Consider the following 19,213-nt stretch of genomic DNA (forward strand, 5'->3'; position numbering starts at 1 on the left):
CAATTTTCTGAGTCAAACATTTGCTGCTCTTTGTATCATCAGTACAATCTTCTAAGCATTTATTCTGCAATCTGCTTTAATTTTGCATTTCGTATCTAATTGTTGGTTCTCTAAATGAAGGCTGGTAAGGGAAAAATAACTTGTTTTCTTTGAACTCACCGGGTTGCTTTTTTTTTTTTTTTTTTTTGACTTTCCAAGAATATCAAATATGGAATTGGTACTAATCTAGGTATCCCACTGCATTATGATTGTCTTTACAACTGTTGTCTCTCTCTCATATATATATATATATGTGTGTGTGTGTACACATACTACCTATATATATTCTGTTTAGAAGAGGGTAACCTGCTTAACAAGTGACCTTTCTCTCACAGATTCTTTTCAGTTGCTTTCTTATGATTTTTTAACATTAAAAACTGTTGATTAACATCCATACACAGTTCATCTCCAACAATATCGAATCAGCTTCTCATTCTATCTACCTCTGTTCTTTGGAATAACCTTCCTTGTACTGTTTTTTTCCATTGAACACAATCTCCAGCTTCTCAGGAAAAAACGTTTTAATAGATTCCTTCATTCTCCTGACCAGTTACTTGTAGATGGCACTATTGTCTTAGGGTTTTCCCTATCCAAGCTCTATGAAATGACCAAAACATGAACTTTCATCTTGTTGAATTGACTGTAATACTTTCTGGGTCCTTGCCAGAACTGTTAGCTATAAGATTAGTCTGACTTTGCTACTGTTTCTTTTGCATACAGATGGTGGTTCCCTTGCACATCATTAGCTGCAAAAAAAGTCAGTTTTCTGAATTTTTACTTTCGACTTCTATATTACATTGATTTTCATTATCATCATTTTCTGATATGTACCTTCAAGAGGTGTTCAGGCTACTATGACAACACTACATGATTAAGTTTACATTATTATTAATCTATCATCAATTTTGCCATTCCTTGTCACCATTCCAATATTGTCATTTCTAACATTTCATTCTTCTACAGCAGGCGTGGCCAACTTCATTCTACACGAGGGCCAATATATAATGAGTGATAGCGTCACGGGCTGCACACTTTTAGACAGAACTTAAATAAAAAATAAACTCTGCATTTTTTCAGGGTAATAGTTATATGTATTGAATTACTATATTTGTTAAATCATTTTACTGCTGGGAGAACAATATAAAATACTTGAAACTGAGTCTCTGAAACTGGTCACTGTAACCAGAGCAGAGCAAGTGACTTTCAATGATGTGTTACTCTGGAGTGCATAGAAATCTACCACTCCCACTACTGCAACTCGCACAGAGAAGCAGTAGATTTTATAAATTGAGTAATCTTTTTAAATCAATTTTGATTCCGTGTTGAGAATATAAATTGTTTCCCTCATCAGAAATAATGAACATAACTCGTATATCAATCAAAAAATCTATTGTCGAAACTAATAGCTAAATTGATAATACATATAATTTAATATAGTTTTTATCCTGCCACGGGCCGCACAAAATCAGTACGGGCCACATGCAGCCCGCGGGCCTGCTGTTGGCCACCTATGTTCTACAGCATCTCTGACTGAATCAATCCACCTAGACTTGGTCTTCCTCTGGGTCTTTTTCCTGCTGTCTTGTAATCAAACACCTGTTTTGCTAACCTTTTTTCTCCCATTCTGTTTAGATTAGTCCTGCTCACACAATATCAAGTTCCTTCCTAATGTCTTTATTTTTAATGTGATTCTGCCATTGATGCCAACATTCAGGCCCCTAATTTTTCTCAGAACTCTGCTTTATGTGATCTTTGATCAGATGCTTTTTTTCTAACCCAACTCTCCAATCCATAGCTTAAAGCCTGTCAGTATACAAGACAGTGGTCTTGTATACTGCTAGTTTGGTTTGGCTAATTTCTCTTATGTCATATAAATTTATTCAGTTAGCTCCCCAGCACACCAGTTTTGTTTATTCTTTTGTCTATTTCCAAATTTAATTTGCCATATTCTCTAAAAACTGTGCCTAAATGGTTGAAATATTTTATTAGTTCTATAGGTTCTCAACTGAGAATGCACCTGAAGTTTTCCATGTTTCTGCCTATTTTCTTAATTGGTCTTTTTATTCCTGATTTTCATGCCAAATTTGTTAAAGCCTGTAATTCAGTTTAGTTAGGGAATCCTGAAGATTTGCACTGGATATGTTTAGCAGTTCATCATCTGCATAAAGCAAAGAGCTAACTTTGATATCTCCAATTCTAATATTAGGTTTAATGCCACTTTCTTTCATAACGAGGACCATATAGATGATGAATAAGAGTGTGGAGATAATATACATCTTTGTCTTATAACTGATTTTACATTAAACCATTTTTCTGTTTTTCTTTCAGTTCTTAATGCTGACTGACTTACAACTTAAAGACTGTACTGTTCTTTATAATGTTCCATTTACTCCATATAATTGTAGTGTTTTGAAAAACTTTTGTCTGTGCTTCTTGTTATGTCTTTTCTTTTCCAGATCCACAAAACTTAAGTACAGATCCTTCTTATATTCCCATGATTTCTCAACTATTTGTCATAAAGTGTAAATCGTGACAACCTCTATTTGGTCTGAACCTAGCTTAGTCTTCTCAAAGTTTCTCTTCCACAATTTTTTTCAGCCTCTTTTGAAGTATGCTTGCATAAATCTTACCTAGAATACTTAGTAGAGAGAAATTCCTCTAATTCTCACATTCAGCTTTATTCTTTTTTTTATAGATGGGAACTATAAGAGCTCTACTCCAATCATCTGGAATTTGACCTTCTGATGACTATGAATTATGCAGTGTAGCCACTGCAAAACTTTTAACCACCTCTATATTTGAGCATTTCTGGTTGAATATCATGTACTCCAGCTGCCTTTCTACCTTTCAAGTTTTTGAGCTATTCTAACTCAAGTATTGATAAGTACTCTGCATTCCTTTTGAAAATTTTCTACTACTGTTCTGTCATTGCTTGTCATGTTTCATTTAACAGATTTTCAAAGTAATTACTTCAAACATCTAGGATATCCTTATCTTCAGTTTTTATGTCACCATTATCATTTTTGATTCCTTTTATAGTATGCTTTCCTCATTTTTAAGCTTTTTTTTTTCAATAGCATTCAGAACACTTTATCACCTTTCTAATATTTACTTTCTGCTTTCTTACTGAAGTCTTTCTGTGACTTTTGTTTAGCTACTTTTATATATATCTTAGCACTTACATTTTTCTCTGTATTCTTTTAGGGTATTTGCCGAGTTATTTGTAAGGAACTTTTGGTATGCTTTCTTCTTTCAACTACTTCTTTAATTTCTTGTGTCCACCATGGTATTCTTTTTTTTTCCATCCTTGCAGACAACTTCACAACATGCTCTCTAGCTGGGTCAATGTTTACAGAGCTTGTCACTGAGACTTCAAGGTTTGGTCTTGGTTTTGAACCATTTCATTTTTTCTTCAATAATATTTGTATAGTTGGGTGTACAGCTTATCTGTAAATGCTGCTCAACTTGAATTCTTTTTTTTAAAAAAAAAAGAATTCTTACATGCTTCTTTTCAATGTGATATTTAATCTTATCCCACTTAAAACATCTAATTTTAATTCTTGTGTACACTCTTGTATCTTGAACCAGAATGAAGATATCTTTATCCACAATGACAATCAGTGAAACTTTTCTTATTTCTTGTGTCTTCTCTCCAAATGAACTTGTGGACATCTTGATGTTGGAACATGGTGTTAGTAATGACTAGTCCATATTCTTAGCAGAAATCCAGCAATTGCTTACCATTATTATTAGCCTAGCCTTTTTTCTCCATATTTTTCCAAAAATTTCTATATGCCTGGTGGGATTCATTTCCTACTCTGCTTTATTGATGATGATGTAGATAAATGTACTGTTATCATTCTAAGTATATCATTTTTAATATCACCCTTTTCTTCTTCTTTTTTTTTTTTCTTTTCAAAAATGCTGCCAGAAGAATCTTAATAACAAATCAAAGTAGTCATGTATGTAGAATTTTAGAAGTATAAATTGTTCAGAAGGTATTTGTGACTTTTCAGTTGTAATGCCAAAAAAAGAGAAAAAAAAATATAATGTTTTAATTATTTATATTGTTTACTTAGAAATTTTTTTTATATCTGATATATTTTTTTGCTTTTGTTTCAGATGACATTCCTAGAAAATTAGAATCTGAATATACTTGTGGAATTTGTCACAAAATATTTGTTCATCATCATAGTTTTCGGAAGCATTTACAAGTTCATGGGCAGAGGTCTTTTTTTTGCAATATATGTGAGAGAAGTTTTACTCACAAACATCATTTGCAAGGGCATTTATTAATTCATAAAGGAGAGCAAGACTTTGAATGTGAATTTTGCAAAAAACGTTTTTTTTTAAAACATCGGCTTAATCAGCATCTTAGGATTCATACTGGGGAAAAACCACATGCTTGTAATATATGTGGAAAGAAGTATATCCAGCCAGAACATTTAAAAACTCATATTAGAAATCATAATAATGAAAAGCCATTTAATTGTAGTGTCTGCAAAAAGTCATTTCACAGCAGAAGTTCATTTTTGCGACATCAGTCAAGTCATTTGGGTAAAAAACCTTTCATATGTGAAATCTGTGAGAAAGGTTATACTCGTCGATCTGTGCTCTTGCTACATGTTCAGCAAGTACATGAAAAAACAAAGCCATATACATGTTCCATTTGTAAAATGAGCTTTTCTCAGAAAGGCAATTTGCAAGCACATGTACAAAGAAAACATATAAAGGTGACCACTGAATGTTCCAAAGAAAATAACAGAACATATTCTGAAGACCTAAAAATCAAGAACCTAGGAAACAATCAGTCACCTGTTAATTTCAGTAAAGAGAAAAATAGTTTGCAATTGAATATTGTAATATTAAGTGGACAGCAAAAACAATCTCTTCCACAAAATACACAACTGAAGAGGAAGAAAGAACAACATACATTGGGTTCCAGTAATAGTTCCAGCAAAAGTAAAAATTTGCATAAGCCTGTGCATTCGAATAACATAAAAGTTCAAGATATAAATACAAATTCTGAGCTCTTACAGAATGGGGAACAAGCAGATATGTTACCGATACAGCCACTTTCATCACCCAAACATATAAAATCCAATAAATTTGCTGTATTGGATACTGAAAAGGAATCAGAAATATTAAACAATAGCAGATTGTTTAATTTGTCTCTGGTCCCTTCTCCTATAGACAAAAATGCTCTTGACGAATTTCATCTGGCACAAAGTCAGCAGGACACATCAGTATTACACTTAGTTAATGGTGATAATGATTGCGATTTGAAACCACTTTCCAACTTTGATGAGCTTCTTAATGATATTTGCCACATAGATGAATGGGGTGATATTCCTCTTCCTGATACCCAGAGTCTTTTAACTCATCCATCACCAACTCAGTATGATAATATACATGACATGTCCTCTTCACCCAGAAAAATTCCGTACAAAGATAGCAAAAGATATATTATAAATAAGGATGAACTGTTACCTCAGTTTCATGATAATTCATTAATTTCATTCACAGAATGTAACAAGGAATTGCAAGCTAAAGAACGGAAAACAGAAGAACTGTATCCAAAAACTTTAAGAACAGCAGAAGAACCCTTTTTAAATAGTATTATTGACAATACCAGCAAATTAGAAATGGGATTTGAGCAATACCCAGTAGATACTTTCTTAGCAGAAATATCTAAGTGGGATTCTAGTAATCATTATACTGAAATCAGCTCAGGCTCTCATATATAACATGAACATAGTTCATTCTATTTAGCATAAAAAATCAGCATACACCCTAATAGTGTGTTTTGCAAGAATTATGAAGTTGGAATCGTGCCATTTTAACATTTTACAGCATATTGAATTAAGTGATTCATACATATGTTTATGTAGTCAACATGAAATATAAGTATACATAAGGTTTTTAAAATATTTGCTTAAAAATTTTGCTATATTCATCATTGAAGTGTGTGTGTGTGTGTGTGTGTGTGTGTGTGTGTGTGTGTGTGTGTGTGTGTGTGTGTGTGTGTGTGTGTGTGTGTGTGTGTGTGTGAGAGAGAGAGAGAGGCATCTTATTATTGTATTAAATCCTTTTAGAAGTCTGGTCATCCACCCACTTTTTTGAAACAGTCATGAGAAATTTGCTCACTGGAAAAACATTTAAAAAAAATAATAAATGATCTAAGCAGCATCTTTTAAGAACTGTATTAAACTAATCATTCTAATGAATTTTGTAATAGAGTATGCTAATGATAATATACTTTTTTTTGTTATTGCCACTGTATTCCGAAATAGAAATAAGTAAGATATGCATGGTGTTTTTGCTTCCTATGACATCTTCATTGGAATATTTTGATATATATTTGCCTCTTAAAAAGCATTGTATTGCTTGTTATGTTCAAAGATCTATTGATCATATATATCTTTTGATTGTATTAGGTGAATTTTTTCCATGTGATCATTTTCTAGGTGCATGGCATCTGCTGTTGTAGGTTGATGTTCTGTTTGCTTTGTATTCTCTCACTCACTGAATTTCTTGTTTATTCCATGGTGATGATGATGTACTGTTCATTTCATTATGAAATATTTGTTTGCTGCTTTATTGAGAAGTAAAGTTAGCACTGCATCTAACATGTTTCATTCTCTGTTATGTTCACAGATTCCCATCAGCCTGCCAAATGGATCCCATTCTGTCAAATGAATATAGTTTTGCATGTTTTTCACTGTTCATTTCATACTATGTATACATTTAACCCTCTTTCTCTATTCCTCTCCCTTTTAACAAACTATCAAAAAAATCATGATGAATCCATAGGCAGAATGTTATTCTAAAGGAAATTTTCTGTAGCAGGCAGTCCAGTATAATAAACTATTCCAAAAGTTGTTAAGTTTACTCTAGTAAGCATTGACTGTAATTTACTATTTTTTGCTTAACATATATTTCAGATTTTTAATTTATTATATTCTTCAGAGGTGTCTGTGTAGCCTCCTGCAAAACTTCCACTATAGATCGGCAGAAAAATTATCTTTATAGATTTAATTCTAATCACTAACTAAAGGGACAACATTTTCTATAACTTTTTTTTACAGCTGGTTCCTGAGTTAATCAACCTCAGGAACAAGGAACAAGTATATGTGAACAAGGTTTTTCCTCTTGGAAACTCTGGGATTTTTAACCTTTACAACTCAAATCATTCATAGAACTTGTCCATTTCTTGAATTGTTGGGGAGGGGGTAACTGCTCTCTCTCTGCCAGGATCCACTGCTGACAGTCATTTCACCAATTTAATGATTTGTAATATGTGAATATTGTGGTGGAACATTTGAAGCATATCAAAAAGTTTTCATATAACAGACTGAAATTTTAAAACAAGATTTATGCTGCAAGTTTTGCTAAAAATGTGTAGTCTGCTATTCCCTCACTTCACATAAATAACTTCTCTGACCATGCATATTTTAATGAAATTTGATTGTTGGGATTTCTGTTAAAATTTCATACTATGTATGAAGTTTTAATTAGTAATAAATACCACATTTGAGTCATTTCAGTTTTGGTTCATACTAGACCAGTATGAACCAGACTAGACAAAAGTATAAACTAATTATTCTATACAAACAGCAATAAACTTTCCTATATACTCAATCCAAAACTATTATAGGCTCAGTTGTGAAAAATGAAATCACTACATAGGAATATATTGTAAAATGCACTTTGTTTTATTATTATCTTGCATCATTCCATACTTATTTTTTCTAAAAATGTTCCATGAGAAGATTGAAAGATGTCCAAGCTTCTAGTTCCAGAGAATTTAAAATACACTGCACCTTCACTGTTTTGAAAATTTAGAGACCAAAGACAGTTTGGTATATGCAAAAGGTTTTCTATAGTGAATTTCCTTTTGAACAGCATTGATATGGTGGAACTTTGGCAGAATATAAGGAGGATGAAATTTTGATGTTATTATTTCTATCCTTTCCCTATATGGGAGAGGAAAATGAGGTGGCAATTTAAAATATAGTAATCTATCTCATTTACAGAGGAAATATCAATATATTATGTATCTAAGTACCAAAACTAGTGACTTATGAAATTATGGAGACAACTACCGTGTTTGAATAAAAACTTTAGTTTACTATTACTAAAATTTTACAATTCGACGTTTCAACCTTTATGTTAAGGTCATCTTTATAAACATAATCAAAAACATAACACTCGACAAAGACGACTTATTAGTCAGTTTTGACGTTTCTGCCCTTTTCACTAATGTCCCCATCAATGACACAATTCTCCTACTACAAAACAAATTTCCGCCCGACATTACGGCCCTCTTTGCCCATGTACTAAAGTCCGGTTACTTCGTGTGGCAAAACAAATTCTACCTACAAAAGGAAGGTATGGCCATGGGCTCACCATTATCCCCCCCAATCGCGAACTTCTACATGGAAACCTTTGAGCAAAGGGCTCTGGATTCCGCCACACTTCGACCGACAATCTGGCTCAGATACGTTGACGACGTGTTCGCACGGTCGACAAACGCTAAACACATTCCTCAGCCACCTAAACAAACAACACGAACGCATACAATTTACCATCGAAATCGAAAACCAAAATTCGCTCCCGTTCCTAGACACACTAGTTACACGTCTTCCTTCAGGCAATCTATCCTTCACGGTCTACCGAAAACCTACACACACGGGCCAATACATACATGCAAATTCATATCACCACCCAGCACAAAAATATGGAGTCATAAACACCCTTAAAAACAGAGCCACAACTATTTGCTCTAACCAGCAGGCCCTGAAACAAGAACTAAAAATCATTAGTGACACATTCATAAACAATGGCTATAACAAAAATACTGTCAATAAAATACTCTATAAAACCACAACAAAAACGAATCTAGACTACAGTAAAACCATAGCCATCCCATACATTAAAGGGTTATCAGAAAAAATCAACAGAATCCTACAACATTATAACCTTAATGCCACCTTTAAACCACCCACTAAACTTAAAACTATATTCAGCTCCTCTAAGGACCCTCTCCTCCCATTAGCACATCCTGGAGTCTATTGCATCCGCTGCACCTGTAACTTACCGTACATTGGTGAAACAGGACGGACAATCCCTATACGCAAAAAAGAACACATTAGACACATTAAATATAACCATTATGGTGAAGCAGGCCTCTCAGACCACGCACTCAACACCTTACACCAAATCAACTGGAAAAGCACCTGCTCCTTACACCGTACAAAAACATGGTACGAAAGAAAATTTAAAGAATCCTGCGAAATCCTGATAAACCACCCAAATATCAACAACAAAGATGGTAAGAAAATTCCAAGGATCTGGATGGCACACATTCAGCCAACCTAATTTGAAAGATTCAACACAGGTCAGGACTCTAGCCAATCTGCTATTATTAGAAACCATTCCACTCCAACTGGCTGGAATGATGTTAATATATGTATATAGTAGACAACACAAATAATAGGACTTTAGCGCTGATGTATTTTTTTTTTTTTTTTTTTTTTTTCTTCCACCAGAGGTCAGGCCAACAATTGTGGTAGCGGTTAGTCAGTGTCTTTAACGAACCAGTATGATTGTGGTATAGCTTGTTTCCTGTGTATATTTGTACGCTCCAGAAGATGACCTTAACATAAAGGTCGAAACGTCGAATTGTAAAATTTTAGTAATAGTAAACTAAAGTTTTTATTCAAACACGGTAGTTGTCTCCATAATTTCCAAAAATGCATTCGGATCACCGTGCAAGCCTAAAAGAAAGGATAGTGACTTATGACTTTAAAATCCCCACATTTCTATCATTTACATTTCTCATATTGCATTATTAATTTTCATTTGTTTCTATAAAGCACAATAGAAAGTTATCACATCAAATGCTCTTATTATACCAACCAAAAAACAAAATTTAAGTCTGTAACCATATTGATCTTGTGCTATTTATTTCTGAATACAAACTTTAATTTCAACTCTGTGTAATGCTCTCTTGTTAGCCAGCATCATGCATTAGAGCTAATAGGGTGTCATCACTGTCAGAGTAATCAATGAATTTTTGGCTAAACATCTATAAAGAAGGAAATTTCTTATTTTTTAAAATACAGTGACTTATAGGGAAACTTATCTGATTGTACCACTCGCTCATGCCCACACATACACAAAGATATCTATGGTATATGTATTTTTCTTAAATAATCACTTTTATCCCAATTGAAGTACAAGTCACTATCATTTCCTTTGAGAGTGATGCTGTGATCCAGGCTGAGCTGGTGTTATAACACCATTAGCTTTATATGGGCATATAATTAAGTAAATGTGTTAGTGAATGCAATTATGTATTCTGATTTTCTAGATTTTTTTAGTAATAAATACCATATTTGTAAAATTTTATTAATGCTGTAATTTTTTGCACTGTGCAAATTCTTATTTGATCATTAAAATTGTTATGCTATTTTTTTTTTTTTTTTGCTAATTTTCAAATTTCATTAAGGTTTATCATGAAGAGTTCTTTGTAAATGTTTTCATGTACTTGCATGTTATATGATCTTTTTATTGGCTGTTACGATATTTTTTTTTTATATGATATATATATATATATCATCATAGTTTATTCATGTATGAATAGAGAAATACAGTATATACAGAAATTTGCATATGCCAACAGCTTATGGAGATAGTCTGTTAAATGAAGGTGAGCCAACTCTGTTATATGGCAAATGGTAAATGTGATAGTTCATGAGATTTGTCTGCAAAAAAGAATTTTGCTTATGTATTGCTAAAACCATTTTCTTGGTCTTTAGAGAGCAAGGGCATACTGAATGTGGGTGAAGGTTGATGTGTAAGTTGGTATTCCAACCACCTCAGCTGACTTTTCTGAATTGTTTCTATTAGAAGCCTTCATGGCTTTCTTCAAGAATGCCAGTATTAGGAACTGATCCTGTCATACCCTAGTATTGATTGAAGACACATTGTTTGTCCATAAGCTATTAGTTATATTAGCTACTCATTGAGTAGGATGTTCCATGGTAAGGCTTAACTGGTGGTTTTGTATTGATGAATTTTGATATTTGCGGTAGTTTAGATTTCCAAATATTAGTCAAGCTTTTATGGAATTTGAAGAGATTTGTGCTTTCTTTTCACTGTTAGAGTATCATTGTAAAAGTGCTGAACAATTTCAATACCAAAGTACTGAAAATCTTCAAGAGTATGGTCATTTAGCTTGATATTTTCTTTTAATCTGTGTGTCCAAAAGTTTTAGGTATTCTTTGGCATTATATCTATACAGTGTCTGTTCTATCATGCACAAATAATGTCATGGATTTTTCTTTTGTACATTGCTTATGAGGTTGGATGTTAGGGCATATATCTTTTTTAAACTTGATCTACCATTTTACTTCATTTTTCTCATTTTTATAACGAACATGTTATCCATTTTCTTGAAAGGCATTAATACTGTGGTTGGACCCAGAAGGGTAGATCAAGTGTCATATTAGATGATGAAAATCATTATAACCAAAAAAGACTTTCATGGCATATTTGGAAACTGTGATTTCTTTATTGGAAATATCCATTTCTGGAATCCTTGTCATTTTATTAAAACTATAAATAAAGTTTTCAGGGTAAAAAACCATGGAGGTGGCAGGGTTTCCCCTCCATATGAGACTGGCTAACTCACCTTCAATTGAAAAGCCATGATAAATGTTTTTTGCTTAGACAGGATTAGAGCCAAAGTCTTTCCAACGAGGACATCATTGAAACTGAATGAGCTACAAAAGCTTACCCATTCAAGGGTCATTTAAATGAAGATTTGTTCATTTGCAGGTCAGGTAATTGAGAGATTACCGTATTATTAAAGAGACTTAGTAGTTTAATTCCATGGTTAAATTAGTCAATTAAACCTTGTTGTATGATTAATTATCTCACTTATAAGGTGCTAAACTTGCTAATAGTTTGAGCATGTCTTCAGACAAGCATGCTCAGATAACTACTGTGAATAAATTTACTAAATTATATGAATAAGAAAACATTTACTAAAGAGAAAGACTAAAGATTATTAAAGAAAAAAGCATTCATGATGACAGCTGATGATAACATAGACCCACAAAACAGGCAAACGGTCCAGAAGAACACATGCACGACAGACAGCCATAATGTGCTATGCAGATAGGAATAACTGCTCACTCTGTCAGAACATTAATTAGGTTTCAAAGGAGCCAAGTTAGTTGGCCATGACAGGCTATTGAACCACCTAACATGCAAGAGAAAATGGGAATTTGAACGGGTTAGTGTGTCAAATGACTTCTGGTACAGTACCATTTATTTGTATCTTCAGTTATCCAACTAGCAAATTGCTTTCCTGCTGTGCTTGGATAATTGAAGGATTACTGTATATAAATTCTGCTTCAGCCTTGAGAATAAAAAATACTTTGTTTGCTGCAGTGTTACTCGGTAATGGTACTCTATGGCATGCTTCAATGCAGCCTGACAAGTTTCTGATGGAGAGTGCAAATACAAAACACAGGGCAGCAATGAGTAAATTCTACTACTACTACTCACCATTGCTTGAAAAATCTGTGTGCAGAAATAATTACATTGAGAATTTCAACAAAATTCATTTACAGAAATTCGTTACCTATTTACATGTACTCCTTTCCTGTTGAATGAACAAAAATGGGAAAAAATTGTAGTATAGCTAAAACATATAAACATTACTAGACAGTATAATGTTTGAAATAACAGCTTCACACATGTAAGAGAAAACTAAATAGAATTTATTACTCCTATATATTTCACTCTATATGTCATGAGCTTCATTCAGATAGAAAAAGAATTGGTAACAACATTTAAATTATAAGTACAAGAATGAGTCATACAGCATGCATATACTATCACATCTCAGTCGTAACTGTACATGTAGGAGGAAACACTACGAGTTCAGAGAAGTGGGTATAGATGTCTAATTAGAAAAAAAAAATCGCAATTAGCAGCAATCACTTCTCTAAACTTTAGAGATAGACATACTCTGATTAAGATTAAGACAGTTGCATATGGCTTCACATGATTCAAAAAAATAATGATCATATTTGAACCTGAGCATGTACAATTTGTTTTTTAGGCTCCCTTCTTTCAGAAGAATGAAATAAAATACCACTTTGTTGTCTAATTGATATAAAGAAACCACCACCCAGAAAATAATTGATAATTGTCATCCATCAGCCAGACTATAAGTGAAAATCCTCTTCAAATCAGACTTCTGATGTGAAGAGGATTTTCATACCCTATCTTAAAGGGACTTCTGAACAAATAGCAAGCATTTTCCACAAATACAATCCACTGTACACTGCTTCCAAGCCATCATGAAAGTTTCTTTCCTACCATCCACTAAAGATGTGCTTTCACAATCCTTTCCTGATGTCTACCACGTACCCTGTTCATGTTGACTTTGTTATTTTGGACAAACTAGTGGCTGTTTTTCTAGGATCAGAATTGAAGAATACCAAGATCATAAAAGATTTCTAGAATCAGAGGATTCAGGTCTTATTTCCCATGCCATTGACACTAGACAGAGTTCACTGGAATCAAGTGCTACTCTATAGTAGGTTTAAATTTGATCATTTATTCCTTGACATGTGTGAAGTCGGTTCCCCAATGTTAATTAGACTGCATATGGAGCATATTCTACACTTCATTTTCTTACCTTGTTTCTTGAGTGTTTGCTCCTTGCAAAAAACCAGTAAGGAAAATTAAGTTTGTTTGTTTGTTGTCTAATGTAGCCTTTTTATCAAATTTTCTGCTTAAATAGAGCATGAGTTTATTTGGTAAATTGTAAAGGATCTTCAATCTCCAAGGCATGGTTTTTCCAGGACTGAGTCAATGTGGTCTGAGTCGAGTGTGTGTGTGGGGGTGGGGGGGGGGGTAAGTCATCCAGCTTCATACATTTGCAAATGTATGAAGCTGGAGTCATGAAAAACAAGGGACAGAAATTGCACCCAACAACTTTTGTGACCATCAATGCTCAGACTGGCTGTAGAATACTTGCCACCTGTGTTAATTGCAGTCATATCTTTTGGTCATAAAAGCTGTTGGGTGTAATTCTGCCTATTTGCATCCCACCTTACTCTTACCTAGATGGCAGTATTGCAGCATCACCTGAAATGTCCTCTTGACATCATTCTTATTCAACTTGCATAGATGACCAAGGTAAATCACCTCCAACTTTACCTGAAACTTTTGCATTCAGCCAGGATTACCATGAACAACTGAGATAAGAAAAAGGTTTCTGGTCTTAATAGTATCCCACTTATTGTGCTCTTCAAGCACAATAAGTGGGATACTATCTCTACTCTCTATAGGCAGTCGGCATTCACCTCACAGCAGAGCCCATATACAGCGAGTTAAAAAAACACCTATCAACCTATTGCTCCCACATTAGTATTGCCTAAAGCAGGAGTTGGCAATCTCTTTTTGGCTGAAGATCCATTTTGGTGAAAATGGCATTCAATCAAATGCTTGATCACCAAGGTTCTACAAATATGTGTGAATTTCTACTTGCACAAATAACAAAACATTTACTTGCCCCAGACTTCTGCTCATTTTATTAATTATGTGTCTGAATAAGTCAACTGAAATTTCATTAATTAATTAGTGGTCACACAAATATTTTGAACATTTGTGTGAGAACCAGTCAAAGGAGGAGAAGTTAATAAATAATAATAGAACAGTAAAAACTTTTTTTTTTTTGGAAAATATAATTTGCATTAATTTTTGTTATTAGAGTGGCCCTTTATATATTCATATTCTGTGTTTTCCTAAAGTTAAAAAAAAAAGTTTTTTATTAAATACAAAATATTCCATATTCTTTGTGGCAGCTGCTTGCCATGGGCCTAGTGCGTAAGCATATTTGTACATCTCCCGCCTCTAGACTGCCATGGAAAGGATTGGAGAAAAGTGTTGTTGTTATACTTGCCAGTGTCAAGGTATTTGATAGGGTTTGGCATTGAAGGCTTTCAGCAAATTGCCATTGCATGGTGTCTTCCACCTTTTGTGATTAGATTGCTAGTTTTCTCTTGGGTTATTCACTGTCTTATGGAGAAGTGTTCTCTCTTTTGATTTTCCTATTAATGCAGGTGTTCCTCAGGGCTGCTATTATTATTTTCTCATTGACTTCAAATCCTATACCCAGTTTTGCTGCTGATAGCCTCTCCATACCTTATACTCATGACAAATCTTAAATTCCCCCCCCCCCCAACTGTCCAGCTAACTCCCCTCAGCTCCACCCAACCTTGGAACACTTTTCACATTTTTGGTAATGTGCCTAACAATTCCCTAAAATGCTTGCTGCTGTTCAGAAGAGGTATTCAGTTAATTGATTTCCAATCACAGACAGTTTCTGCATTATGTTTCTTCTATTGATATTTCCATGGGTACTGTTCAGCAGAACTAGCATCCATCATTCCCCTATTTTTGCTGGATCTACATAGTGACATGAGCAATAGCTGTTGAATTGCTATCCTCCTTTCATTCTATCTTGCTTCTGTGAAACAACCCTCTCCATGAAGTATTCCCCAGACTAAAACCCTCCAACTCTTCAAAGAGAATATCAACAGATTAGTCTTTTCCTTTAATCACTATATGTGGAGTAAGGGGGGGGATACACCCTGGCCAGTGTATGCAGAGATCAGGTTCTGACCATGTTACAGTTATCCTGGACTTTGGTATCATTTATTAATGTTGGTGTCTTTGTTTACTTTTCGTTTTTATCTGGTAGTTCTAGCTCTGCATTGTTGCTTATCATGGATATTAAGCTTGAGTAGTAATATAGCCAACATCATTCGGAAAGAAATTTCCATCCTCCAGTTTTTCAATAAATCGTGCCAATACTCGGGTAATGCTTAGTTTCTCTTAATATTGTAAATTGCTTCTCATAGTTATAAACCAAATTCCAGTCAATAGAAGTCATTTTTCATCTCTTTCTGAATATGTTCTCAATTTTTATTTTTGCCTTATTTCTTGTACGTTCTCCTTAAATTAGAGATGTTGACATTTGAGTTTACAGGAAACTGAGAGAAACTAGTTTTTGGTCCTGTAAACTCCAACCCTAGAATCCACAATACTTCAGACATTGACACATTGTGCTAGGATTAGATACCATGAGATACTGATACTTTTCTTCCATCTCTTTGTTGCATGCTGCTTAAAATTAGTGATAGTCTTTAGCTAGCTATCTCTGATTGGCTACCAGTGTAGATTAAACTGCCTACCCACTCTCCCAATGCTGGGTAAGGCTAAAATGGCCTCGCCTACTCTCTATTAGGAAATAAAAGGCGTTAGCAGATGAATCAGGGTGTTATTTATTCTGCATTTGATGTAAAATCGTAAAAGCATGCTTTCATTATTATGCCTTTTACAGAAATTCAATTTTGATGTGTAGGATGTTCATCTTGCCAAGATACTGGAGGTAAGATGAATTTTTTTTTTTTTTTTTTTTTTTTTTTTTTCCTGAACATTGACCGGATTAAATGTTTCCACAACCAATTAAAATCACTGATAGTCTGGGGCTAGCTATCTGTAATTGGCTAAGAGTGGAAATTGGCTGTGCCTCCAGTTCCAAAAAGTTGAAGTTAAATGGCCTTGCCTACTCCTTTTGGATGAATGACAGGCATTAATGGACTTCTTAAGCTTTGAAATTATGTTATTAACAGCCACTGAAAACTAGTACAAGTTAATATTTTAGAATTCTTGGTGATTTATGTGGTTTGAAGTATTGTCTTCAGTAAAACCACTGGATTTGCAGTTGACCAAAGAGGATCATTGATGTAGAAGGAGGTGTGTGGATGAATTGATTGAGAACGATTATCATTTATTATGAAAGAATTCAAGGTAGCTTTAAGAACAGAGTGCCAATGATATTCACTACATTAGAAAGCTTGAATTGCTCAAGCTTTGGCATTGCAAGGTTTGCCATATGAGTAGATGAATGGGGAATGCTAGTCAACAGAATTAACTGGAGCCTCTAGCTTAGTATAGAAGAAGCCCTTTCGTCGGAAAGACCTGGGTTCAATTCCCGTCAGTGACTTGAGGAACCTTTGTATAGTGATGAAAGGTGAGTTAGCTGGTCTCATATGGAGATGGGGGAGTTTCACTTGGAAACTCGGGTTTTTCGTCTCCCAGAACAAGCGAACTGGCCCCTGTGAACACAGACATCTAGGACACACCATGAGGCATAAGGCTAACAACCTTATCCTTGGGACAAGTGGTCTGGAATGGGCTAAGGACTGCCTTGTAACATGCTACTAGGCCTGATATGTAAAAAGGAAGAAGAAAGAATTGAAGTGAATGAAATTGGTAATTTGATGATAAAGATCTTAAAAACTTGAAGTGTTTGGGCATTGCAAGGTTTGCCATATGATTAGAGGAATGGAGAATGCTAGTCAACAGAACTGAGTGAGAAGAGTTCCCTTACATGTATGAATAGGAGGGTGGGTAAATAACCCCTAAATAACACGTACGTTAGTAAGAAAAACCTGAAGAGACATTCTCTACTGTTTCAATCAGTGAAAGGTCATAGAGGAAACTGGCAATCGAATTACAAAGGATGGAATATCGAAAACTACTTGGTAATTTTCTAAGAAGTCTTTGATGCAAAACCTATCAAATGCTTTGGAAATGTGGAGTGCAACAGCGCAGGCATGTGCTGTTGTGGTCCACATTTCTGCAGCCATGGAAAGTTCAGAGAAACCTTTCCAAAGCACATGCCCAAGGCAGAAAATGTAGGGATATCTGCTGTGATCTTAATTGGTAGAATGCATGGTGATGGTCACTGATTAGCTTACTTACAGTTCTGCATGCCTTCAAAATTACTTACTGTTTACTTGCCAATTTTATGTATCAAAACATTTTATTTACATCTCTTTCAATATACCAAAGTCTATTCCGTTTCATGAACTTTTTCTAAATACAATGATGAAATAATCAGCTTGCTACATAATGCTACTGCAAGCTCAGTGCAGGAGGAGGTTTATCCTAAAATTGGAGTGGGTGGGCGTTGCATTGCAAGCCAGACTTAAAAAGTAACTATAATTGTAAGTAAGAATACTGAATACTTCCATGGAAATTTCTCCAGAAGTTAGAAATAGGTATCTGTCATAAATAACAAGATAACTTATTGACCTGCTCAATTAGTCCTGAAATTTGCCAGTTTATGCACTTCAGTCAAGATGTGTGGATAAGCTATGGATTTGTAAGACTATGGAAGGAGAATGCGCAGTGCGACATGAATACGGATTTGATGGGCAATGCATCGGTGACTGACTGTGATAGAGGCGAGAATGTAACCAGAAGGATGACTGCTGGTCTGATAGCGAAGAGAGGTACTGTGAAAGAGCAGCGAATAAGTGGTAAAGAAGTTTTGGGTGAGTGATCTGGTGACAAAAGCAATCAATGGTGGCCTGAATGATGCGAGCAGTATGAGTTCACGAAAGTTGGGAATAGCAAATATGGTGAATGACATGGCAGAGGGAAAATGCGAAAAACGTTAGAACTATAAAGGAACCAAGGAAGAATGCGAAAGAAACTAGTGTGAATGATATGAGCATATTAGAAAATAATTAGTAAGAATAAGGAACGAATTGAGGAGTATGCTCAGTGGGATGGGACATTTAGAGAGGAGATTGTTAGTTGGAGGTGTAAGAAAGGCGGTTGTGGTAGATGAGTTAGAGATGAATAGTTCAGTGGAATGATAGGAAGTAGTGTGGTGCTGTATTCGGGCTTTATAGAGAAATATGAGAAAATGGAACAGGTGGCAAAAGTCTGTCTGAGAGGAGCAACAATAGGAAGAGTGACTTTGGATGTGGGGAGAGGAAATGCAGAAGGCTGTGCTGGTAGGAACAAATGATTTGCTAGGAAGAGTGAATGAGGCAGCACTGGATTTGCGAGTGTTGCAATAGACGATAAAGCAGAAAAGAGAATTGCGAATGTGTTACCAAGTTATGGCAGTAGAGAGAGCTGAATTGACGAGCAGCGATCATGAATGACATGATAGCTAAAATATGCAGGAAGAGAGCACTTGTATTTTGGGATCTATGGAATAAGTTAGAAGGTAGGAGAGCTATTTGCTGCAAATGATTTGCATATGAGAGACAAGTAGTGTGAA

General features: G+C 34.7%; 1 protein-coding gene across 2 annotated transcripts in view; it reads left to right on the plus strand.

The window, feature by feature from the left end:
• Nucleotides 1–10,452, plus strand: part of LOC150099424 (uncharacterized) — a 39,131-nt gene extending 28,679 nt beyond the window's left edge. For both annotated transcript variants that reach the window (XM_090404024.1, XM_090404023.1), the window contains exon 4: nucleotides 4,162–10,452. In XM_090404024.1, coding sequence (XP_090260150.1) covers nucleotides 4,162–5,786 — 1,625 coding nt within the window. In that variant the 3' untranslated portion in view covers nucleotides 5,787–10,452. The remainder of the gene's footprint in view (nucleotides 1–4,161) is intronic.
• Nucleotides 10,453–19,213: the final 8,761 nt, after the last annotated feature.

The sequence above is a fragment of the Typopeltis vanoorti genome, chromosome 14 (assembly GCF_054136105.1).
Source record: "Typopeltis vanoorti isolate ZY-2024b chromosome 14, IOZ_Tvanoo_1.0, whole genome shotgun sequence".
Taxonomy (NCBI): Eukaryota; Metazoa; Arthropoda; class Arachnida; order Uropygi; family Thelyphonidae; genus Typopeltis; species Typopeltis vanoorti.